At 47.9% G+C, this 25,609-nt stretch overlaps 1 protein-coding gene across 5 annotated transcripts in view; it reads left to right on the top strand.

The window, feature by feature from the left end:
- Positions 1 to 25,393, top strand: part of Jaml (junction adhesion molecule like) — a 34,495-nt gene extending 9,102 nt beyond the window's left edge. For 4 of the 5 annotated variants that reach the window (XM_028866422.2, XM_037207544.1, XM_037207545.1 and 1 more), the window contains 8 exons: positions 2,858 to 3,009; positions 4,256 to 4,481; positions 9,804 to 9,916; positions 13,964 to 14,210; positions 17,036 to 17,186; positions 20,785 to 20,845; positions 21,839 to 21,922; positions 25,284 to 25,393. In XM_028866422.2, the coding sequence (XP_028722255.1) occupies positions 2,858 to 3,009; positions 4,256 to 4,481; positions 9,804 to 9,916; positions 13,964 to 14,210; positions 17,036 to 17,186; positions 20,785 to 20,845; positions 21,839 to 21,922; positions 25,284 to 25,349 (1,100 nt within the window). In that variant the 3' untranslated portion in view covers positions 25,350 to 25,393. Of the gene's footprint in view, positions 1 to 2,472; positions 2,579 to 2,857; positions 3,010 to 4,255; positions 4,482 to 9,803; positions 9,917 to 13,963; positions 14,211 to 17,035; positions 17,187 to 20,784; positions 20,846 to 21,838; positions 21,923 to 25,283 lie in introns of those variants that run through there. The other variant, XM_037207547.1, reaches the window with a different exon arrangement.
- Positions 25,394 to 25,609: the final 216 nt, after the last annotated feature.

The following is a 25,609-nucleotide window of genomic DNA, read 5'->3' as shown; positions in this document are numbered from 1 at the left end:
TTGTGGGGGAAGGGCATGGGTATGTCAGAGACAAATTGCAGAAGCTGGCCCGTTCTTTCCTCCATGTGGTTTCCTAGACTTGAACTCAGGTCTTCGGCCTTGGTGGCAAGTGCCTTTACCCACTGAGCCATTGTGCTAGCCCTGGTCTTGTGTGTTTTTAAAAGTCAATTTTTATGTATGTTTCATTCCCTTTGGTTTGTGAGATATGGAAATGCTGGGCTGGAACTTCTCGGTTCTGGTTGTTTCAGGAGCAGGTAGTTGGTTCTTCTTGCCGCCTTCTGTTTCTACTGGGCACAGAATGTCTTTGGGTCCATCTTGGGTGTTCTAGAACATAATTGTGTGAAGGGAAGTTTCTCTTGGCATCCCTACGCTTGACACTGGGGTCGGTCAATTACAGCTAGTCTCAGATAGGAAGGGAAATGGAGGAACCTTTTATGCCTCAGTCAGGCAGATACTTTTGTGGTTTCTAAACACAGGGAACTCTTTCCTAATTGAAGTTTTTTCTCTGCCTGGAACTCTGGGTTCCTCCCATTTTTACCCCTCCCCCCGGCACTTCACCCCAAAAAGCTTGCTCACGCCTTCTGGATTCCACAAGCTTCCCCCGGGTTTTACTTCCTTCTGGGAAGCCTGCTTTGGCCTCAGTAGACTGGGTGGGAATCTCCTGTTCAGACCTTGCCTGGGTGTCCAGGGCAGCTTCCTGCTGCTCCTCTCCACTTCCTTCCTTTCTCTTTCTCTTCTCTGCCTCTATCCTGTTCCTTATTCCGTGGAAACAGACCTGTGGAAAGAAGAAATTAATTTAATGCTTTGCTCTCTTATTTACTAATTTAATTTGTAGTCAGGGTCTTTCTATGTGAATGAAAATGGGGCTATGACTGCTCCTAGGTCTGGTCGAAGAGAAGTTTTTATTGTAGATACGAGGGAGAGTGCAGCCGGAGGCGTCTGGAAGAGTCCAGACTGAATGTGGCTGGCAGGGGAGACCAGGCCATGAGGGGAGAGAGAGTGAGAGAGGAAGAGAAGAGAGAGAGAGAGAGGCAAGAGAGGGGGCCAGGAGCCAAGAGCAGAGGATCAAGAGAGGAACCAAGAGCGAGATGAATCGAGAGGACAAGGGGACAAAGAGGACAAAGACCGCATGTGGCCAAAAATGCCTGGGTTCTGTAGCGTGTGGCCAAAATGCCTGGGTTCTAAAGCGTGTGCCCAAAATGCCCAGGTTCTAGCATGTGGCCAAAATGCCAGGGTTCTATAGGAATCAGAAGCTGAGGGAAGGGAGCTCAGGGCCTGGAGAGGTTTAGGGCGGTGAGGGGTGTGTGTGTGAGAAGTGCTGAGAGGAGCCGGACTCTGTAACAGGTACTTGCAATGCTGAGAGGACCTGGCGGTCAGAGTGTGCTTTGCTATGTTAAATAGGCACCACAGCTGGCCATTCGTCCAGAGTTTCTCTGGGACTTGACACTATGTAGCCCACGGTGGCCTTGAACACTGTATCTCCTTTTTCTCTGCCTCCTGGGTGTTAGGATCACAGACATGCATTATCACGCCCACCTCTTTATTATTATTCATTAGTGTACTTTTCAAGTGGGGTACGAGTATGGAGGTCAGAGAACAACTTGTAGGAATTGGTTCTTGCACCATGTGGTCTGGGGATTGAACTGAGGTCATCAGGCTTGGTGGCATCTCACTGGCTCTCTTTATTTATTTATTTTTTTTTGAGCTGAGGACAGTGAACCATTACTCAACAAAATAAACAAAAGTGCTGCCTTTGCTCAATTCTAGGTGACATAGAATACACACGCACGCACGCACGCACGCACGCACGCGCGCGCGCGCACACACGTACACACGCATATGTATACTCAATTCTTTCTCACAGGAAAATTCCAGTAGTCACTGGAGCTAGTATGGTTTCTTTCAAAATACCTCTGTCCAAAGGGTTGAGAGTTCCTGTGTTCTTTTCCATGCTCCCTACTGTGTGAGCCTGCTGTTGGGCAGGAAGTTCTCTCTTCTCTCAGGAGACAGCTTGGATGAAAAGGCTGGCACCTTTCCTGCTCACTCCCATATGTGTTCACTTGGCTCTTCTTCGATATGAACTGGGCAGCATCTAAATTTGTCTCTTGATTTTGCTGTCTTTGTGCCAGAGGATATCTTGTGGAAACAGAAATGTCCTTGCCATAGTTTTCTCTTTTAGTGAAATCCTGTGAGTGACAGGCCGATGAGGGAGTGAGGGGAATCTATGCCTGCAGAGGCCTCCTAAAAGCCAGAGTTGATGGGGACTCGGGAGGCGTGAGGCTGGGAGAGGGCAGACACAAAGGGAATTGAAAGAGAAAGCTGTGCTCCACTCTGGCCTACTTAACTGTAGAGACTCAGCCAGCAAATGCAGCGATAAACTTTTCGTGAGGGATTAAATAAAGGGAAAAGAGGAAGAAAGCAACTGATCATTCAGATCATTCAGACAGGGAACCCGCGAGCTCACGAGCAGCGAGAATGAGCCCACTTCCTGTTTAGTTCACCGTTAAGAACGCTGTACGCAGAGCTAGGAGAAGTGAGTGAGTGGATGTGGATTTCAGGATTTCCTTTCATTAGAAAGGTAAGGCAGAGGAATTCTAGAAAAGAGGAAGGGACCAGCGAGGCCAAGGGAACCAGCTAGCTAACTCTTCTTGCGGTTTGAAGGTTGCAGAATCCTTCAGACTTGAATCATGTAGATAAGCAGAGGATTGCTCTCCTTTGCCATGCTGGTTTGAGTGAGGGGCCTCTAAGTGCTGGATCATGGATGGAGGGGAAATGCATGGTCTCTAGAGATTGATGCTGAGTTTTCTTGTTGAAGTTACTTGTCTAAGTAACGTCTTCTATCCTTCAACCCCTGTAGGTGATCCTTGGGGCCTGGCTGACATGACTGTCTCCCCTGAGCTGACCGTGCATGTGGGTGATTCAGCTTTCATGGGATGTGTTGTCCAGAGCACAGAAGAGAAACATGTGGTCAAAGTAGACTGGATACTCTCAAACGGGAAATATGCTGAGGTAAGGAGGTGGCCTGACTGTGTAGTCAAGCCTCTGGCTAATGGTGTCAGGACAGCCTGGGTGTGGAAGAATCAGTCATTGAGTTCTCAAGGTAGTATTGCAAGAGCTTCAGAAGGAGTCATCACTGGGTCTTCTCTTAGCTTAGCTATTTGGCTGTGTGTCATCAGCAGGGCAGATTATCCAACCTTGCTTCATTGTGGAGAGGAAACACGACCGTAATGATACCAGTGCTTAACTGGCTGAGGGCTGATGGGCGACATGGAGTTCTCTCAGTTAGCTTCTACTGTCTTCTGCCCTACAGGGTAGTAAAGATGGACGTGAGAGGCATTTCCTGTAGTCTAGACAGATGAGCTAGGCAAAAGAATGATGGTACAGGTGTCTTTCTGTGTTGGGACAATTCTTTAAGCATTCTACTCTGGGGGACCATACGCTGCTTCTTTGCATTTGCTTGAAGTGTCGGGATTAGCAGCCAGGCAGGGGGCTTGCTCTCCTGAGCTCTGACTGGGAAACTGTCTTCAGCTTCTATCACAAAGTCCACGGAGATGTGTGGGTGTCTGGATCATCTGTGAAACATGGCCCAAGTAGTTTGCTGCTAGCAAAGAAATGCTTATGTTTGCAGATCAATGGCTGCTTTTGTAGCTCAGAGCGCATTCTCTGCTATCCCCGCAGTGCTATACTTTCACTCAAAATTGCACTTCTATTTGCTATTCTAAAAGCAGCAGCGCTGTGGTGGAAGTGGAGTTGAGAATTCCCCAGGGCTCCCCTTCCCAGCCTGCCACCATTCCTGCTGAGGACTCCTTATGATACTGCTGGCTGGAGGAGGGCGGAGTTGAGAGGAGCGGCAGCCTGCCTGCCCTGCTGGGAACACCAGCCCACAATACCAAGGGATTAGGTCATACATTTGAATGGCATCTCGCCGACCCTGTCATAAGACAGGAAGTGGTTTTTAAAAAGTTATGAGTTCTAATCCCCCAGGGTGATTATGGGAGGTGTTGTATTTTTCCTTATGTTGTAAGAAATGAAAATATGGATACTATGTTTCATTTGTCTGTATAGGAAGTTGGTCATGGAGTCTTGTACAAGCTAGGCAGTTGCTTGGTACATTATCATTATTAATATTATTAGCCGAGTACTTTTTGGTCATCATTATGATGATAACTTCACTGTTTCCACGTAATGGTCTTTTCAATCCAGACTCTCAGGCCTGGCTCCTCTCTTGATTTTCTCCAACGTTTATTATTCTCAGAATGAATACGTGCTATACTATTACTCCAACCTTAGCGTGCCTACGGGACGCTTCCAGAACCGTTCCCATTTGGTGGGGGACATCTTACGAAATGACGGTTCTCTCCTGCTCCAAAATGTGCAAGAGGCCGACCAGGGGACCTACACTTGTGAAATCCGCCGCAAAAGTGAGAGCATGGTGTTTAAAAAGTTTGTGGAACTGCGCGTGCTGCCAGAGGAGCCTAAAGGTAAGGGGTCACTTACTCAAAGAGGGGTGAGAAGCCAACCGATTGCTGGTGGAAGAGGGAGGGGAACCGATCACTGCCAGCCTTTAGGCTAAGTGCTTCCCTTCAATAAGCAGTAACTATTAGTCTGAGCACACTCCCTCTTCACAGAACCCCTGGGAAGCTTGTATTGTCCTTTCCATCTTGGAGGAGGTTACCGAGACTTGATGAGGCTGAGCCACGGGTCTAAGGACACCTGTTGATAAACCACAGAACTGACACTTGAGCTCTGGAATCTTTCCTTTTCTGTGTTCTCTTTGCTGTGTCTGATTATTTCCTAGCAGTTAGGCACATGGATGTCTCACCTTGTCTGTGTTTTGTAAGCATCCATGTCAGGAGTTCTGGGGCTGGTGGAGGTGAGCAGCTTTCTCTTACTTCTTTGCATCTCACTTTCCTGTCTGTAAATGCAGGGAGTGACATCAGTAGGTTGGTAGCTTTAGTTTTACAGTACTGTGGATTGAACCTCGGGGTCTCAGTCATGTGAGATAAACACATTCTCACTGAGCCGTAGCCCCAGCCCTGCTGAGTGGTTTTAAGATTGTCCTTTTGTGGAAACACGAACTTCCAGGAATCTCAGGCAGAATGTGAGGACAGGGCAGGGGCTGGCCGAAGACCACCCTCACAGAGGGACAACCCCCCCCACCTCCCACCCCCCCACTTTCTACCAACAAAGTCATCTTCCTTGCTGCTGATCTGTTCATCATAATGTCAGGCCAGGCTTTGTTTACAGCAGGGTTCTGCCGCTTTCAAACAGTTTGCAAGCGACAGTTTGAACCGAGGTACCTGGAGTTGTGGCAGGCCAGACATTAGAAAGTTCTTTCTTCTCTCTGACCAAGCTGAAAGGCTAGCAGCCAAGACTGTAACCCAAAGAGGCGTTACACTCCAGAGAACTCTCCAGAACAAGTCTCACATGCAGCGGTGGTGGGTGTTGGATTGGTCTCGAAGGCAAAGGATTGGAGGGTCAGGCAGCTGCTGGAAAGAAAGTCCCCTGGAGATGGAGGGCACCAAAGGAATTGTAAATGGCAAAGACCATTCTTTACTTAGAGACGGTGACATTCATAGACTGCAGTTAGACTGAACTAAAAATGGCGGCACAGGAAGCTGCCCGCTCCAAGGACGCTCTGAAATCTTTTGTTGTGTGAACAATTTCCACATCTCTCTTTTCTAATAAATTAATGATATCCAAACTAATCACATCCAGAGCATCTAAAATTTGCTCACCATATCCATATAAACATTCCCAAACAAAATGTTAAATGAAAACGATTAGAAAACCACAAAACTATCTCATGCCTAGCCATGTGTGGTGGCACATGCCTGTAATCCCAGCACTTGAAAGGCTGAAGTTCATTCTCAGCTTCACAGAAAGTCTGAGACTAGCCTGCCTCAAAAAACAAGAAGAAAACAGTATACAGGCATTCTTTAAGAGTGTGGGATGATGGGAATTAACACAAAGAGCCACAGATGCACCATGTCCAGAGAGTGGGAGACTTTGGAGCACTCGGTCTTAAATGGGATGTCATCTTCTAAGCCCTCTTCTCAAGGCTCAGGGAACCCTGTGGAAGAGGAGGCAGAAAGAGTCTAAGAGCCAGAAGGGATGCTAACACCAAGGGAACAGCATCTTCCAGACACAACAGGACTGATGCCCATCTGAACTCACAGAGACTGTGGAAGCACACAAGGCCGGCACAAGCTCAAGCCAGTCAGGGTCCCAGAGCTCAGAGGGGAAGGTGGACATGGGCTCTCACCCCTAGCCAAGAAGATTTCCCAGTTATTACCAAGGAAAGATTAGTTTTATCCAATGGAGTCTTACTGGGTATATCCAGCCACACCTCAGGGCAGGCCACATGCCCTACTTGATCAACAGAAAGCAAATCCAGTGGTATTTTTTGAAAACTTTTTGTCTCATTTTTCTTTGTTTGAGCATTTTTTTGTCTTATCAATCTTCTGCTTGTTTGTTTTGATTTTCATTTTTGTGGTTTTGTGGGGTTTGTTTGTGTGTGTGTGTGTGGTGTTTATTATTTTTATTGTTGACTGTTTTTTGTTGGTTTATTGGTTTTGTTTTAAGAGAGGGAGAGAGAAAAAAGAACATAAAGTCGGGTGTGTAGAGAGGTGGGGAAGATCTGAGAGAAATTGGGGGTGAGGGAAAACATGATCAAAATGTGTTGCATGAAAAAAACTTTTTCAATGAAAAAACAAGAGTGTGGGATAGGGGCGGAGAGATGGTTCAGTGGTTGAGAGCACATACTGTTCTTTCAGAAGACTGGGGTTTGGTTCCTAGCTTATAATGGCCTGTAACCCTAGCTCCAGGGAGATCCAACTCCTCTGGCTTCTTTGGGCACCTGCACTCACTTGCACATGCCACCCTCACTATACATACTCATCATGAAAAAATAATGAAAATGAATCCTTAGTGAGCATGGCATGAAGGGGTAGTAGATGGCCTCAGGTCTGCTGGCCTGCCAGTGGAGGGCCGTCATCTAGGGCCTCTACTCTCCCCTGCTAGCTTTCATCCTTAGCTACTGAGCAAACTCCCCCAGCACCTGGCCTTTCTCTCTCATGATGCTAGTCATACCCACGTACTGTGTCTTCCCTGCTTGTCTGGGTTTCGGCCCTTTGCCTCTGACAAGCCTTTGGCATAGATCTTGGTAGAGTGTAGGCAATCAATACACATTAGTGTAATGGATGAAATTCTCGAACTAGTGTCCCTTGTGAATTCAGTTTGTGAGTATGGAGTAATAAGGAGTGGCCTCTGGCACCTCTCCTCGTTTTCCCTGTATCTTTTTTCCTTAATTCCAAAGCTGTGGCCCTCCAGGAAAAGGGAGGAAGTCTGATGTTTGCTTCCCCCCAAAGATTCTCCTTGTGAGTCCCCTTTCTACCCCCAGTCTCTGCTGGGCGTACCTAAACCCTCCTCAAAGTGCAGCCCACAAGATGGTTGCTCCTTCCCATCTTGTGGATACAAAGAAGGAGCCAATGTCAAGGGCTGAAGAGGCCAGGGAAATGGGCTAGAATCACATTCGGGGTGGTCAGAGGCAACTCATATTCACTTCCCTGTCCAGCCAAAGCAGGAACAGGTCTAAGCCCCCACAGTTTGCCTCCTTGCTGAGTGGACTGTGGTCCACTTGTTTATAGAGGTTGTCTCTGTTCATGTGGAAACTCCATGTTGATAACCATCTGTGACTTTTCGTTGCAAGGTATACCCTCCAGTTTATAATCCTCCTACAACTCCACCGCGTCAATGCCCTTTTCCATAGTTCTTAAATATTTTAGGTGAAAATAACACGTTTCTCATCCTTTTGCTCTGGAACCAGGCCTCTTTCTTCTCACGTGACGTGATAGGGTACAGTACACCAGAAAGCTCGGGGTTTGTTTTCCCTTGGACTTGGCTGTGAATTCTGATTTTTCTCTTAATTAGCACCTGTGTGCTTCGAGTGCCTTTCTCTATTCTTCCATATGAAATGGAGAGCAATATAATAAGAACCTAGAAACATTATAATGACTTCAGCTAGGAATATAGTTCTATGGTCGAGTGTGTCCTTAACATATATGAGGCAGTGGATGGACTCAGATTTAGGGACTGAACATGCATGTTATAATGACTAATTGCTAGGCTGCCTATAAGGTGACTGGCACATGCTCAGTGCATTAAAAGGACTCAGACTGTTCAGTTGTTATTGACTTAAAAGCTAGTGTTCCGTTCTTAACGGGCTGATGTAATTGAGAGGGAGTTTCCTTCCCTACTGATGCCCTTTGGAGCTGGTTTTCACTGCCTGCAGAAGAATTCTCTCCCCTGAGTTTAAGTTCATAATATTTTCTTTTGCTTTCTTCCTACTGTGTAGCTAGCTCTCTTACTGGGCAGGAAGTTCAAGTTCTCCCAGGGAGGCAACTTGGATGAAAGGTCTGCTTATGCACTGCATTTGTTCATTTGGGACCTTTGCTTGACATTCTTTTGAAAGACCTCTGTCTACTCAAGACTTAGGCTCGGGCTCCCTGTGCCCCATGCCGCCTTTGCTTTCTTAATGGACTTCGTGGATGCTTTGTGGAGGGCAGAGTGGAAAAATTAGCAATGTTATTCCACTTGCTTTCTTTTCAGGGATCTCTTAGAATGACTTATTCAGAGGGAATATGGCGGGGTCGGCTGCTTGCACAGGCCAGTGGGAGGAAGCTCCTACCCTACCAGGTGGAAGGCCCGGAGAGCTGGCAGGGGGGTGGTGTGTCAGCTGGGGAGGTAGGGTTCTGGAGAGGCCAGGATTGAAACAGAGAGGGGGAACAGTCCAAGGGAAAGCTGCTTCCTTGGCCGAGTTTGCAAGGAGTCCCATGACCTGTGTGGAAGCCAGAACTATGTCCCAAGCAAATCCCAAAATAACTTGTAAAACGAGTAAAAGAATTTGAAGAAAGTTATCCACAGTTCGTCTTTTCCCCTCAGTTAGAAGAACCAGCAAGTTAAATATGAGAACGAGTTTTCTGACTGTCCGCTGCCTGTGCTGTGTTGATGAGGGTCTCTGTATCCAGGAACAGGAAGCGAGGGCTTTAGGACTCTCAGTCCTTCATCTGGACTTCAAATATGAGAGAATTTCTGGAAAGGGGGAAAGATAGAGGAGTTAAAGGCAAGCAGAAAGTGGTTACTCAGTGTAGAAACAACAGGAACCCCAGACTTGGCGTCTGTGGAGAGTGAGTGTGTTCTCTTAGGCTAGGATGCCCTGTTGCTTTCAGAGACAGGGCTCTTGAATATTTTGTCCACATGTTTGGTTGTGACAGTGACCTTTTACTGTGGAGGATCTTTAGCCAGACCTTCCTTCCTTCCTTCCTTCCTTCCTTCCTTCCTTCCTTCCTTCCTTCCTTCCTTTCTTTCCTTCTTTCTCTCTCTCTCTTTCTCTCCCTCCATCTCTCTCTCTCTCTCTCTCTCTCTCTCTCTCTTTCTTTCTTTCTTTTTTTTTTCTGTGCTCTTCATATACTCAAGGGTGCAGTTATATTTACCCTCCTCCACCTTTCTCTACTGTTTTGTCTTGAGACAGGGTCTCTCACTAAACCAGAAACTCCACCATTTTGGCTCGGGTGACTGGCCAGAGAGCTCTCAGGTCCACCTGTCTCTGGTCCCGAATGTTGGGGTTCCAAAGCGATGTGCCTGGCTTTTAATGTGGGTGCTAGGGATTTGAACTCAGGTTCTTTGGCTTGCAGAATAAGCATTCTTACCCACTGAGTCATCTCCCCAGCCCCCAGACTTTATTGTCTAGAAACTCTATTTGATTATATTAAGTCTGACTCAATTTATCATTTTATCCCCAGAGCTCACAGTCCATGTAGGCGATTCAGTTCCGATGGGATGTTTTTTCCAGAGCACAAAAGAGAAACATGTTACCAAGGTGGACTGGATGTTTTCTTCTGGGAAGCATAACAAGGTAAGGGGGAAGAGCCCTCACTGTAGAGACCCCTGGCTGGAGGCAGAGAAGGACAGGGAGAGGTGAATCAGGTATCAGGTACCATGTGGTGGGCATGTGGTGGGTGACACTGGAAAAGCCCAGGCCTGGGAGTCTGTCAGACCTGGGCTCCTGCTTTAGCCCCTTGTCTGGACAACTTTGGCTTTTTGGTGGGAAATATGATTCTACTGAAGAGAAGGGGAAGGAGTGAGGGAGGAGAAGATGGAAGAGAGGGGAGGGGGAGGAGAAAGAGGAGGAGGGTGAAGAGAGGAGGAGGAGAAAAAGAGGAGGAGGAGGAAGTGTGGGAGGGAAAGGGGAAGGAGGAGGGGGAAGAAGAGCTGATTGCCTAAATGTTAAGGTTTCTAAGACCCTGATGTGCAATGGGACACGGGAAGCACTTTGTACATGATGTGGCCACTGCGTTTGAGACTCCCTTTACCTCCTCTCCATTGTACAATCCTTGTCAGAGCAAGGCAGGGTGGTTTTTGTGGCCTAACCAGGAAAGCAGTGGGCCAGGCCTAAGAACACAATTACATTCTTGTCCTAATGTGTGCTATTTCTGTGAGCTTTGCCTGGTACTCGGTGACTCACTTTGTGTGATGAGATTTGTTTTTTTGTTTTTTGTTTGTTTACATCTTCATAGACTTTCCAGGGCTTGGGATTGGTAGACCCTTGGGAGCCAGAGTGAAGGATAATTCATAGGAACTGTAACCTGTAAAGCAGCAGGTAGCAAGCTAGTTCACTGGACTAACAGATCTCAACGATGACATGGTATTTAGGGGTCAAAATGTGTACTGAGGGCTAGTGAGATGGCCCTTCCTCGCTACCAAGCTTGATGAGCTGAGTTCAGCCCCTGGGTCCCATATGATAGCAGGGGAGAACAGAGTTCTACAGGCTGTCCTCTGACTTTTTACATTCACACCATGCAGCTGCCCCTCCATAAAGAAATGTAATAAAAACTGTGTTGTGAGCGACATCTTAGTTGACTTACTGATAGAAGTTAAAGTGAGAAGTTTTATAGATGATTTCAGTTTTATAAATTAAAATGTGTTCCAGGCCATCTCACTAACAAAGTCACTCACACTTACCTGGTTCTCGGATGCTATCTGAGGGCATCAGAAGGGGTGGCATCATGGTAGAGGGTGGGGGATGGTACGTAGCCCCAAGCTTGCTCCTAAGAGCTCGTCATGCATTTAGGTTTTTGTTTATCGATTGGTTCTTTGTTTTCCGTGTGTGAGTGTTTTACTTTCACATGTGCCTATGCGCCACATACACGCCTGATGTCCATGGAGTGGGGAGAGGGTATCTAATTCCCTGGAACTGGAGTCACAGATGGTTGTGAGCCATTGTGTGGGTGCTGGGAACTGAACCTGGGCCCTCTGAAAGAACAAGTCCTTCTCACTACTGAGCTGACTGGACCAGTGGATAGTTCTTTATTGGCAGGCTCCTAAGCGGGAGGTGGCCTTCAGATGAAGGTAAAGAAAAGGCTAGGAAGTCTGGCATTTGGATGTCTTGCACACGCTCATGGCTCACACAAGCAGGTTTGTTAAGAAGTACAGCACATTATACAGCATTTCTAGGGGAGAGATGGGACAGTCCTCAGAAACTATCATGGGATGGGGCAAAGTGGGCAGGAAGCTGATCAGGCAGTGTTGCACTAGGGGACACAGGGTGTCTCAGGGACATTATAGACTGAGTACCATCAGCCCTGGGGTTGGTAACTATAGCCCCTTAGAGTGGGAGGAGTTGAGTTCTCAGGATCTGAAGCCACAGCTCACCCAAGGCCCTGGCCCCTGGCCATTGCAGGCTCTGCCAGGCAAGCTCCTAGTTTTAGAGGAGCTGTGTGCCTCCCCCACACATCAGGGCTTCAGGGAAAGCCTGGGACCAGTCCAGCCCTCAACACTGGTTCCGTCTCTCCAGTCCCCATTGTCATGCATTTGTATGTCATGCATCAAATGATTCACGGCAGAAAGAGGAGCTGGGGTCAAGTCTCTACATTTGTGTTTCTGCCTATAACTCATTTCCTTTGCTCAAAGGCTTTCCTTTCTTTCTTTCTTTCTTTCTTTCTTTCTTTCTTTCTTTCTTTCTTTCTTTCTTTCTTTCTTTCTTTCTTTCTTTTTTTTTTGAGACAGGGTTTCTCTGTGTAGTTTTGGTGCCTGTCCTGGATCTCACTCTGTAGACCAGACTGGCCTCAAACTCACAGAGATCTGCCTGGCTCTGCCCAGTGGCTTTTTTCTTTTTTGAAAAAAAAAATATATATATGGCTAGAGATGTAGCTCATTAGTAGAAAGAACCCTTGCCTTGTATGCATAAGGCCATGGTTTCAGTCCTTTCCACTACCTCTACCATGACCACCATCACCAAATAACCACATACCTTTGTAAAACATTTCAATATCCATTCATTTAAAGACTTTGTCCTGGCCTGGCTGTGGTGGCTCACGCCTTTAATCCCAGCACTCGGGAGGCAGAGGCAGGCGGATCTCTGTGAGTTTGAGGCCAGCCTGGTCTACAGAGTGAGATCCAGGATGGCTAGGGCTTCACAGGGAAACCTTGTCTCAAAAACAACCAAAACAAAGCCCCTGTCTTGATGGAGCAGTAGCAGTAAAGGTGGAGGAGGGAGTCACAGCGAGACAACGACAAGATGGCTATCTAAAACAACAAGAAGTAAAGAGCCAGGCAGAACCATGAAGCCGAGCTCTGTGGTTGTCGTTCTGTGTAGATAGTCGGGAAAGCCTCATCAAGGCGGTGTTTAGGGATTGGTGTGAAGACAGTGAGCGGAGAGAACCAGAGGGTTCCAGTCACGGGAGTAGCAAGAACAGTAGCCCTGAGACCAGCCTTCAGGCTGGGTGTCTGTGTAACTACAGCTAGTGAAGGAACTGAAAATGGGTGTGAGAGAGGGAAGGGACCGGGCAGATCGTAAAGGCCTGCAGGAGACATGAGGGGCCGGGGGAGGTTGGAGCGGAGGATGACATGCTGGATCTTGGGTTTCTCAATCCGCTCATCCGCTGAGGGTAGACTGTGGGGAAGGGCAGGCAGGGAGATGGGTGAGAAGGCCCCTGCAGGAGAGATGCCCCTGGTAGAGATGAGCCATGGCTTGGGTCTGGCCTGGCAGCAGAAGGGTGGCTGAGAGGGCACAGATTTTCTGGAGAGTTCGATACAAGTGGCTTAAGAAAGAGGGATTAGGAGGGAGGGCAAACTGGTCGGTATGTAAAATAAGTGAAAAGATGTTAATTAAATAAAATAAATTTTTTAAAAAAAGAAAGAGGAATTAAAGATGACTCTAAGATCTTTAGCTTGAACATCTGGAAGAAGACATTGCCGGTTACTGAAGTGGGATGGACCGGAAGGAACTGGTTTAGGGGGCAACAGTCAGTTTTAGACAAGCTGTATCTGCCTGTTGGAAATCCAACTGGAAGTTCAGGGACACTAAAGTGTGCTTTTGTCTTCCCCTCCCTATGTTCCTTCCTCCCTCCTTTCCTCCCTCCCTTCGCCCTCCCTCCTTCCCTTCCCCCCTCCTTCCCTCCCTCCCTCCTTCCTTTCCTTTCCTTTTCTGGAAAAGAATGAACTACTTTTACTTTATATTCTCTGTCTCTGTCTCTGTCTCTCTCTTGTCTTTAGCTCCGGTGCTGGGCATTGAACTCAGGATTTCATGTGTACTAGGCAAGCATTCTGCTGCAGAATTATAACTTTTCTGTCTTGTTACTCCTTATTCAGAGACAGAGTCTGGCTAAATAACTCCCTTGAACTTGCTATCCTCTGGCCTCAGCCTCTGAGTAGCTAGGATTACAGGCCAGAGCCACCCCCCACCCCCCCTTAAACCCACTTCTTCCGACAGAACGGCTGTTTGTGGTCTGGTATCTTCCTCACCAGTACACACGTGTTGTTTGTTCACGTGCATGCGAGCAAGACTTTGTGTTATCTAACACTCTCCCTGCCCTCACATGGCAGGGCCCTGTCAGCTCTGAGGTTTCCTCCAGTACACACCCTGCAGTCCTCCAAACCTCATGCTTTTGACCTTTCCCCTTAGGAGGAGGTTGTCTGGCGCTATGACTTCGACAGCTATGACTTCAAGGAGCGTAGTGGGTTCTTCCAGAACCAGGGCCGCTTCCGAAACCGGGTAAACCTGATGGGCGACATCTCCCGAAACGACGGCTCTATCATGCTTCAGACAGTGAAGGAGTCTGACCAGGGAGTCTACACCTGTCGCATCTACCTGGGCAACCTGGAGTCCAGGAAAACCATTGAGCTGCGTGTGGTCCAGGAGAGATCTCAAAGTAACCAATATTTGGGTGAAGAGGGTGGAGGGGCCGTGCACAATTTCTGGAGTGAGTCAGGGAGGCTCCAGGCATGCCCAGGGGGAGGAGGCAGGGCTCCCAGGGGCTGGTCTTGGACTTGCACTACCCTGAGAGTGATGATGCCGCCATCCACCTGGCTCACCAGATGCCTGGGCTCGCCCTGCCCTAGTTCTGCTTGGTGGTAGGCATGGAAAAGGGTGCCCACAGGGCGAACGCCGAGTCTCCACCAAACCCCACTCATGGCCGCTGTGGTCCACTGCTGCAAAGGCATGGGAGCTCAGAGGTGGAGTGGGGTGGAGTGGAGGTCCCGTGTCACGCCTGATTGACTTTGAGGGAGTCGCACATCCTTGTGGAGGGAAACTAATCCTAAGCCGTGAGAGAGAGCAAGCAACAGAGAGAAAAAAGGAGGGTTCCAGAATGAGAAGCAGAGGGGTCTCCGTGCAAACAGTGTGCACCGAGGAGAAGAAAGTGTTAATTGTGTTGTCTGAGGCAGGCAGTGTGAGGTGAGGGTTAAATCATAACTCAGTGAGCACTCAGGATGTGGCCTGTGGACTTCGCCTCTCACTGGGGCCTGAAGGAGCTGGCTGTGGTTGGCGAAGGGTGGTGGTGGGGGATGACTGGAAAGGGAAGTACCTCAGTGTCTCAGGCCAGAGACACCTTCTTGTCAGTGCTAATGGTCCCAGCTGAAGAGGGAAGCATGAGAGGTGGATTTCTTCAAGAAGTTTCTTCATCCCTGTGTGCGCTCCCTTCTCACAAGCCTTCTTTCCACTCCACAGAAAACACACACACACACACACACACACACACACACACACACACCAAAGTGGGGAGCAGGGGCTCACCTCCTTCTGAGGCCACCCTACCCACAGACATGTCTACACCCACCCCATTCTTATCTCCGCATGCCATCTTGAGGCAGCTGAACGCCTTCCTGCGCTGGCTGCATCTGTACCTGTGCTCTGGCATCCCCCCAGCTCCCGTCCCATGGTTCTGTTGTAATTCAGGCTCGTGCTGCCAGGTCTACTCTAGCTTATGTCCCCGGTGGCATGCGAGTCGCCCACCCCCAGCCTTCTTCAGCACAGTGATCTCAGACGCTGTGTTTAACCTACATTCTGTATTGGTCACAATTAGGTTGGCACAAATGTTTATAAACAGCCATATGTGTCCCCTGATATCTGAGGAAATTTGGTTGGCTCCAGGACTTATTCCTCCATTGAAAACATCAAAATCTGTGGGTGTGTAAGCTCCTTCTATAAAAATGCTATATTAAAAAGAGGTATTTATTTATTACAGACACATAGCCTCTTTTACACTCAAAATCACCTCTACATTACTGATAATACCTAATATAAGTAATTGTTGCCTCACATTGCTTAGGGAATGGCAAGAAAAAAAGGTCTTCATATATTCAACACAGATAACAATTCTGCAGTTGGCTGGATCTAAGCATGAGAACACATGGAGATGAGGGCTGGTTTTGTGTGTGTGTGTGTGTGTGTGTGTGTGTGTGTGTGTGTAGCGGGGTTATTATACGCATGCATATATTTCAACTTCCCACCAAATTTCTACAGATCCTTCAAATATGCATGGCTCTTCCTCATCCCATCTTCCCAACATTGGGGAATGCCACCACCATGGATACGGTTAGGTAACTGGAGGCCAGGGAGTGAGTGGCCCTTGAGTCTTCTCTTTCCTAACAAGTCGTGTCATTTCTTTGGCTGATTTTGAGGCCACCGTCCTTCCAGGCCTTCACCAGGCTTACTTCTGGCCATTTTCTCTTCTGTTTTAGACTTTGGCCTCTATCCAGCCTCTGCTCTCATTCTTAGCCAAGGCCTTCGTTCTAAATCACAAGTTAGAGCACTCCACCTCACATTGACTTCTCCGGGACTTGTACCAAAAAAAAAAAAAAAAAGGCCAACCGCTTTGCCGAGGCGATGACGCGCCTTCCTGACTTGGACCCCATTATTTCTCCAGCCTAAGTTCCTTCCGCATCCTCAGCTTCAACCTTTGACCTGCACCTGTGGAGCTGGTTCCACTTCCTCAAAACACCCCGTCAGGCCACCAGACCCTGGGCGTGACATCCTCTTGGCCTTTCTCCAAACTATCAAACGGAATGCTTCTTTAAAAACTCACATTAAAATTTAGCACCTGCTAGCAGAAGTTCCTTCCCATGCTCTTCACAGAATTGCGCACCCCATTCTCTGTGCCATTCTGTTCCCCCTACAGACTGACGTCTATGTTGTCATGTTTGTCTCCCTCTTCGGAGGCAAGAAGTGGCCATCAGTTGTCTTTGTAGGCATCCTCTGTGTCTAGAGATCTCTGGTGCCAAAGAAATGCTGATATATGTCTTTAGAGTGAATAGATGAGCTGAGGGACGGGTATTATACCAGTGGAAATATCCCGGAGGCCCTAGTTAGCATTGTGACTGTGCATCTGGGTCTTGTAGCATATACCCTTTCTGAGACAATCATTGCCCATAAAAATGTCAGTGGCCTTGAAAATGCCTGTTATATCTAGTCATTCGGTAAAGCAAGTTTTAACATAGAATTATTGATGTAAAAGGGTGATCTCGAATAGGTGAAGGCAGTCGCTTCTGCCAAGTTTAACCCACACTTTAGGGCTAAGCAAGGCGGTTGGCCTGGCTCTTAATCTAAAGGGAATGGTGTCCCTGTGTCCTGATATGGGATGCAGCCTGGCCTTCTCTCCCTGCTTCCTGACCTGGCTGCTGCTGTTTAGCATGGGGTTATGGGGGCTCCCCACTCTTCTAGAATACTGAGATCCTCAATGCTTTCTTCATTCCCAAGTGTCAATTTCAACAACTCCTCGACCCAAGACTGATCAGCTGACGATCCTGGATGGGAATCAGCTGGTGATAATTGTGGGGATTCTCTGTGCCACCTTCTTGCTGCTCCCTGTTTTGATACTGATTGTGAAGAAAACCCAGTGCAATAAGAGGTATGTGACCATCCCCACCTGTGGTGGTATTGTGTTCCCCAAAATATTGTGTACTCTAATAAATTTATCTGGGGTCAGAGAACAGACAGCCACTAAATACAAAGGCTAGAAAATGGTGGCACTCACACCTTTAATCCTAGCATTCCAGAGATAGAAATCCCTCTGGATCTCTGTGAGTTCAAGGCCACATTGGAAATAGCCAAGCATGGTGACACGCCTTTAATCCCAGAAAGCCAGCCTTTAATAACAGGGAGTAGTGGTAGAAAGCAGAAAGATATATAAGGCGTGAGGACCAGAAACTAGAAGCATTTTGGCTGGTTAAGCATTTGGCCTGGTTAAGCTTCAGGCTTTGGAGCACTAATTCAGCAGAGAGCCATTCAGATATGAGGACACAGAAACATCCTGTCTGAGGAAACAAGATCAGCTGAGAAGTTGGCCAGGTTAGGTTAGCTGTGGCTTGTTGGGTCTCTCTGACCTTCCAGCATTTCACCCCAATAATTGGCCCCGGATTTGATTTTATTAATAAGAACTTTTAAGATTCCTGCTATATCTGGCCCCCAACATTCGTGTTACGAATTCATGAAAAAGCTGTTTGCCTGTGGCCTTGTGAGCCCCAGCTCAGGCCCAAGCTACACTCAGGCGGTTGTGGTGGCACACGCCGGTAGGATTTGCTGAAGGAGACAGAGGCAGTAGGATCCCGAGTTTGAGGTGGCCTAGGAGGCTTGGGAGAAGCTTTGGCCTGGACTGAGCCACAAACAGTGTTGGGACCATGGAAGCAGTGGCTACTGCTCCACGTTGCCAGCTCCTTCTCATCATGTTGGTGACTGCAGTGATGCTGCTACCTGGGACGAAGGGTTTACTGCTGCTGGTTCAGAGAAGAATTGCCAGGGCCATCGTGTTACAAGAAAGCATCGGCACCCACCCTTTCAGTTGGGAGGCCAAGTGTGTAGTCTGTTTCTAAATGAAAGTGGAAGAGTAGCCATACCACCCTAAGGTGAGCCTGACCTCATCTAATCCAAAGAGGGAGAGAGTGCCAGTGCCCTGTGATGGTGCATTGATTGTTATATTTGATGTCATTATAGGTGGCTCTGCCCCCCTTGCTCACCACACTTCAGAAAGGCTTGGACATTGCTGTACCATGCTCATTCTCCTTGCTGTTATACAAAGATTATCAGCTCCCTCACAAATGGGGGTTTACGTGGAACACAATTCAGATATAGACCTCATGTAAAGGCTGTGATAGTACCCATGGACTGCTTAAAAAAAGTTATGAACTGGGGAGGAGACTGAGACAGAAGTCCCTATGTACCCAGGCAGGCTTTGAACTCATGGTCCCCCTGTCTCAATCTCTCGTTTGCTGGCATTACAGGTGTGTACCACTGTGCCTGGCTTGAAATGTGTTAAAGGGTTGGATTTCATCAGGAGCTCTCCCAGACTCTTAGAAATGCCCAAATGCCAGGATACAGATGCTAGTATTTCACTATCAGCAGCTCTGAGCGTCTCTGTTTACAGAATATTAGTGAAACATGTTGACAGTTTAAGCTAATACCTCAGTTGAAATCACAGCAGTGGGAAAGACCCATAAAGACCAAAGAGTATTGGCTTTTTTCTCTTTTACTGTGTTGGGGATTGGACCCCGGATCTTGCACATTCTAGACAAGCTTTCTATCACTAAGTCACACCACCTCTAGCCTCACAACACTGATGTCTGAGTGACTTTTCCCAGGGGATATGTAGATTCTAAAGAAAGCATTTGTGCCTGCTCAGGTACACCACTACTCCCAGAGCTGTGTGACTCGGCATTGAACTTCCTTGGCACCTCTAAGGGTCATTGCTCCAGGCATGCATTTGAACGTAAGACTAAGAGCCAGACAGTGTGACTTCCGCTCCCAATTTATGTCCATACTCTGGGCCTCCGTGTCATGGAAAGTCATTCTAAAGAAATATTACTATTCTGAGATTCCCACATAAATACAGTCACTGCCACTTTGCTGCTAATAAAAATCTGGAGTCATCGTGAGTACAGCATCTCTCAGGAAGGCAATGACTGGATGAATGGACATTCTATTGAATTACCATTACATACGAGCCAGCATGTGAGGGCATGGGATGGTAGCCAAGAAGGCTGTGAGGGAAAATACGCAGTATGATCTCGATTTTATAGAAAAGAAGCACTACAGTGTTCGTGGCAGGCGCCTGTACACTGGATATGTTTTGTCTGGGAGTTGACTTAGCAGTCATTGACAGGGGTCCTGAAGGATAGTTCTGAGGCATTATCAGACATTGAAGATAATGATCCTGTTGCCTAAGGGGACTACTCAACTTCCAACTGTCTAATTCTGTAGTGTTTGATTCATTTAACAGTGAGAATATACAACTTTACAATCATATGATAAAAACATTTCCATTTGAGACAAACATGGTTTATTTTTATGCCCATACCTTTTTTAAAAAAGATCTGCCTTAGATCAAAACAGGAAAAAAAAAAAAAGTTACATTTACTGACAAATGCATGAGGCAACTGGCCGAGAGAGCAAAGTGGAAGGGCCTGTCAGGGAAGGGTCAGAGCGCACAGCCTGGGGGGTGTTGGGGCGTTTGGCTCAGGTGTCACTGGGGAGGTCACTGGGGAGGTCACAGACCCGGGAAATGTGGTCTTGCTGGATGTGCGCGGCTCATTGACGGTTCCAGTTCTCAGTACTGAGAACAAGATGGTGAGGTCAAATGCCGTGGGCTCTCTCTGTTCAGTCATTTAAAATTATATTACCTCCTCTGTTCACATCGCCTCCCCTCCCCTCCCTCCCCTCCCCTCCCTCCCTCCCCTCCCCTCCCCTCTTCTCCCCTCTTCTCGTTAAAATGAGGTCTCTTGGGCCAGTGAGATGCCTTGAGGTCAGTTCCCAGAACCCGTATGAAAAGTCAGATACCATAGCTTGCATTTGTAACCCCAGCTCTCCTATGGTGGGATGAGATATGAAGACAGGAGAACTACCTGGAAGCCAGCTGGTCAGCTAGCCTGGCACATGCAGAGCGGGCAGCAAGAGAGACTCTGTCTCAACGAGGTGGAAAGAGAGAACAGATTATGAAAAGTTGTCCTCTGACCTCTCCATACATGTTGTAACTTGAGCACGCTCACATTCACACACACACACACACACACACACACACACACACACACGATGATGATGATGATGATGATGATGATAGTATATTTAAAATGTGATCTCTACATGTTGCCAAGGCTGGTCTTGAAGTCCTGGCTTCATGCTTCAGGATTAGCTGGGACTTCAAGATGCCACTCTGCCCCGCTATACTCTGCCTCCCACTGTGGGACAGAGGTTGTTAGAGGAAAACAGAGAAGGCGAAGTCATGTTTCAGCCTAAACTCAGAGCACCTTCCCATTTCCTACCAGAGGAGCTGTTCTGTGTGTATTTAGTTCCCCCCGAGGGTCTCTCCATAAAGTAATGCAAGGGTCCTATGTGATGTGGGTGTACCACTGGATGCAAAAGACCCATCTAGTGTAGGGTCCTTTCTAGGTATACGTGAATCCGTGTACCTTGTGAGGTTCTGAGTGTTAATTTCATGTACTTTTCATGCCTTACAGTTCAGTGAATTCTACCCCTTCCTTGAAGAGCCTGGAGAGCAAAGAGAAAGCTAATCCAGAGGTGAGAGGACAGCCTGCCAGCTGGGGGGAACAGGAGTGGCCGCACACTCCAGCAGGAAGTACCGGGAGGTGGAGGGTGGGGGCCATCACTTCGGAACAGTATCTTACTCATTAGTTTCAGCTCAGCCCACAGGCCAGGGCTCTGTGCAAAGCAGTAACTCAGAAAGCCTTTATCACTGTGGCAGAGGAATGGGCTGGGGCAGGGTAGCCTGGGTCGGATCAGGCCTGGGCAGCAGATCTTGGGGGTAGGTACAGGAAAGAGCCCTGGACCTGGAATCGGAGAACTCTGTTACCTTCATGAGCTAAGGAGTTAATGATTAAGAGTAGGTGTATTCAGGAACCTTTAGAGGGGACCAAGGACTTCCCCCTTCATAGTGCTTTGAAGTGGAGTTATAAACAGGAGCTGAGAGGTGAATTTCCCCGAGCTCCTGTATTCTTACCCTTCCTTCCCCCTCCTTCTCTTCTTCTCCCTTTCCCCTTTTAACTTTTACACACTTCTCTTTGATCGGCTTCCTGAGTTTTGGGTTGCTTTTGTCCCAAGAGGAGAATTTTCGTTCAACCTGGTTCAATCCTCAGAAGCCGAGAATGTGTCATTTTCCTAAGAGTGACGTGATGGGGAATCACAGTCCCCAGACCTCAGAGCTGTGAGGTTCAGGGAAGGCTGTCCTTGCCATATCAACCCTCTGCTAGATGATAACAGCTGATAATTAGTGCCAGCCTACAAGTTATTCTGCAGGATGAGGGTCCCCTACTGCCAAGTCAGTGCTTAGAGATGCAATGATGTTTGGTCTTGAAGCAGACAGGTTGGTTCTTGAGGCTGGTACCCTTTCCCGTGAGTTAACTCAGGAAGACTGAAGTCGGAATTATCATCATTGATGACAATTCTCTAGCTCTCCATAACCCCCGAACTTGATGGCTTTGGTCGCTGATTTCCTGTGAACAGTCTCTTTCCTGGATGACCCTTAAGAATCTTGTATTCTCCCCAACCCCCCAGAAACATGTCTACTCCTCAATAACTACATGGGAGGCGATGGATGAAGGACCAAGTGGACAATCAGAGGCCACCTACATGACCATGGTGAGGACTATTCTGGGCCCCTAGCTGGGCCAGGTTTCTGGAGAGGGAGCATATGTTGAGGAGGATAGCCCAGGCTCTGGGAGGCAGGTGTGACGAGGCCACCTGAAGACGTTGTTTGCAGAGGACAAATTTGCCCCCCCCCCCCAAGCAGTAGGAAGCAGGGAGAATAAACTGTTTAGGATTAAAATCACTGATAGCGAGTACTAGCAGAGAAAGTAGTCAGCGGAGGGGGGGGGTGCTTTTCTCATTAGCCCAGCTCTGGTTAAATAGATGTAATAAAGCATCTTAGATCATCAGATGAGGCTTGCAGGAGAGTAAAAGGTGAAGGTAGAGGAGTAGGAATACAGTTCAGTTTGGAGAGTAATGTCTTCCCTGCCTGAAGCCTTGGGCTTGAGTCCCAGCACCATGTAAATTGGTTGTGGTAATACATGCCTGTAATCCCAGCACTAAAGAGGTGGAGGCAGGGGCCTCCCGGGTCGCTGGGCGGTGGTGGCGCACGCCTTTAATCCCAGAACTCGGGAGGCAGAGGCAGGCAGATCTCTGTGAGTTCGAGGCCAGCCTGGTCTACAGAGTGAGTTCCAGGACAGCCAAGGCTACACAGAGAAACCCTGTCTCGAAAAACAAAAACAAACAAACACCAAACAACAACAACAACAACAACAACAACAATTCAGGGTCATTCTCAGCTGCATAGCCAGTTTAAGGCCAACCTGACTGACGTGAGACCCTGTCTCCAAACAAGGTGTGGGGCTAGGGAAATGGCTTGGCAAAGTGCTCGATGCACAAGCGTGTGGACTGAGTGTGAATCTCCAGCTGTCAGCGTGACCCTCTGTAATCCCAGTTCAGACGGCAAGATGAGAGGTGGAAACAGAGCCCGGTGTAGGCGACAGCAAACAAGAAAGAAATCCTGTCTCAAAGGAGGTGGAAGTCTTCTGACCTCCAGATGCACAGCACTGTATGCATGTACCTGCACACCTGCACACAAATGCACATGCATACACACGTGCATGCCCACACATCATAAACACACAGAATCTTTGAAAAGGTAAAAGCAGGATCCCCTTTGGCCATTGGCTTTGGTTATTCTGAACTTTGTTATTACCTTCTCACAATCTAACTGACGTGCAGGCTACAGGCTGCATTTCACAAGGCAGGATGGAGTCTGCGCCCTACCAAGGCAACTCATGGAAGAAGGGCACCCAGAAAGGGCTCCTTGCTGTGCACCGAGTAGGGGTGGGAACGAAGGAATTGGCTGACAGTGGCACTGTGTTATTTTATAGACTAATTAATGGCCCTCACCCCATGATGGAGCTGTATTCTGTTGAATTCAGCAAGGCAGGCCTCCAGAGCATGTGGAATGTTGGGGTGTTTGTCCCTGTCCTACTGTACAGAAGACACATGACTCCCAGCTGATGGCCGTGGAGAAAGGTCTGCCTAGGCAGTGTGAGATCAGAGATCTGGCCCCGTTCCATCAAGTAAAACATTAGCCCTTCTGAAGTTGTGGATGAATAGAGTCATTTTCTTCTACATCCGGTTTTCCGTTATTGCCATGTGATACTCCAGCAACGGACCAGGCCTCACCTCGGCTTTTAGAGACCTGCCGACATGACTACTGGTGGGAGTGTCCCCTGCAAGCACTGTAGGAAGTCTTGCAGTGGAGATCTGTTGGAGCCACAGTGCTCTTCACAGCTACCCACATGCTGTGCAAGGAAAACAGTGCCTCTGTCCCCTTGATGCCTCAGGTCTGCTGAAGTGTGGGTGAGGTAAGGCCCAGGCTATAAACACAGAGGTCTTCGGGGCTGGCCAGGTTACTTAGAAACACTACGTGCTGGGCTGGAGAAACCGCTCAGCAGTTAAGAGTGCATACTGTTCTTGCAGAGGACCCGAGTTTGGATCTCAACGGTCATGTTAAGCAACTCCTAAGTGTCTGTAACTCCAGTTCCAGGGGGACCTGATGCCTCTGGCCTCTGTGGGAACCTATACTCATATGCACACCTCCCCCATATTTACATAGTTTTTTTTTTTAAAAGCAAATCTCTTAAAAAAAAGAAAGATGTGCCAGGCGTGGTGGTGCATGCCTTTAATCCCAGTACTTGGGAGGCAGAGGCAGGTGGATCTCTGAGTTTAAGGCCAGCCTGGGCTACAGAGTGAGTTCCAGGACAGCCAGGACTTCATAGAGAAACCCTGCCTCAAAATAGATAAATGATAGATAGATAGATAGATAGATAGATAGATAGATAGATAAAAGAAACGCTGTGTGCCAAAATGAATGAACCTGTGGGAGGCTGGGAGGTGGCTAAGTAGCTGGGAGTGTTTGCTCTGCAGTCCTGAGGACCAGAGTTCAGATCCTAGTGTGATGTAACAGGTGGGAGTCCTGCACACACTTGTATCCAGCTCCAAGGGCTAAGCCAATATCTTTTTCTGATCCCTATGTGTATAGGCATGTACACACACACACACACACACACACCTTTGTGGCCAAACTCCAGGTTCCAGGCTCTTGTTGGAAACCTTAACAGCAGAGGTATGCTTTGATAGAAATGTCAATAAGGAGCCTGTCATTTTATTGCTGTTGACTTGATTGGGTTGCTTTAACGTAGTCTGTAACTTTGCATCCAGAATCCATGGGTTCAGCCAACCACACATGGAAAATATTTGTCAAATGTCTACAATGAACGTGTGCAGGCATTTTCTTGTTATTCCTTAGGTATTACATCAGAACACCTAGTTACATGGCATTCGCATTCTACCAAAGGAAACAGGGAGATGATTTTAAGTACAGACAAGCATGTGTGTAGGTTATATACAAATGTCCAGCCACTTCCAGGGCCTTGAACATCCATGGATTTTGATATCTGCAGGATTCCTAGACCCAATCTCCCACCGACAACACTTTTCTCAGGTTCTTCGGATGGTGGTTCAGATCTCAGACTTGGGCGTTAGATAGCTGGACCCATTTCCTGCCTCCCTAACTTAGTGGATGATACTTAGAAGTAGATAACAGCCTCTATGAGCTTGTTTTCTTATCTTAGGGTTGGAGGCCATTCTCTGTTATATAATAAGTTTGAGGCCAGCATGGGTTACTCGAGATCCTGTTTCAAAAAAGGGGAAAAGTAATATTTGCCTCACTGGGGGTGAGGACAAATGAGGCAATTCATATAGAGTTCAGTGTTGTGCCAAGCATACGAGGACCGTTTCAGTGAGTGGCTGCTACTATTCTTTTTAGATAGACTTTATTTTTTCAGTGATGGGGATTGAACCTGGGACTTTCCACATGCTAGTCAAACACTTCACTGCTGAGCTCAACCCCAAGCCCCTGACTCCTTACAGATGTGTTTGTTTTTTCTGTTCTTCCTCACAGCACCCAGTTTGGCCTTCTCCCTCCAAAGCACCCAGTTTGGTCCTCTCTCCAGTCAGATCCAAATAATCCAGTTGGAAAAAAAAAAAGTCAGCTTCGGGAATTCCCCAAAACAGCAAGCTCTCTGAGAAGAGAAGAGAGGTACCTCGTCTCGGCAGCGGCACAGACTGTATTTTTGGTGGCCCCTGAGCCACTGGGTCGCCTATTTTAGACTTCTGCTTTCTCGCTGGTCTCGACCTCCATCAGAGGCCTGAAGATGGAGGGTTTGGAATCTGGCAGGAAGACTGGACTGCTCCAGATAAACAGGCACTGATGAGGGGAACGAGACC

This window comes from Peromyscus leucopus, chromosome 7, assembly GCF_004664715.2.
Source record: "Peromyscus leucopus breed LL Stock chromosome 7, UCI_PerLeu_2.1, whole genome shotgun sequence".
In the NCBI taxonomy this organism is placed as follows: domain Eukaryota; kingdom Metazoa; phylum Chordata; class Mammalia; order Rodentia; family Cricetidae; genus Peromyscus; species Peromyscus leucopus.
Note: the sequence above shows the minus strand (reverse complement) of the source record. Positions and strands in the feature narration are given on the sequence as shown.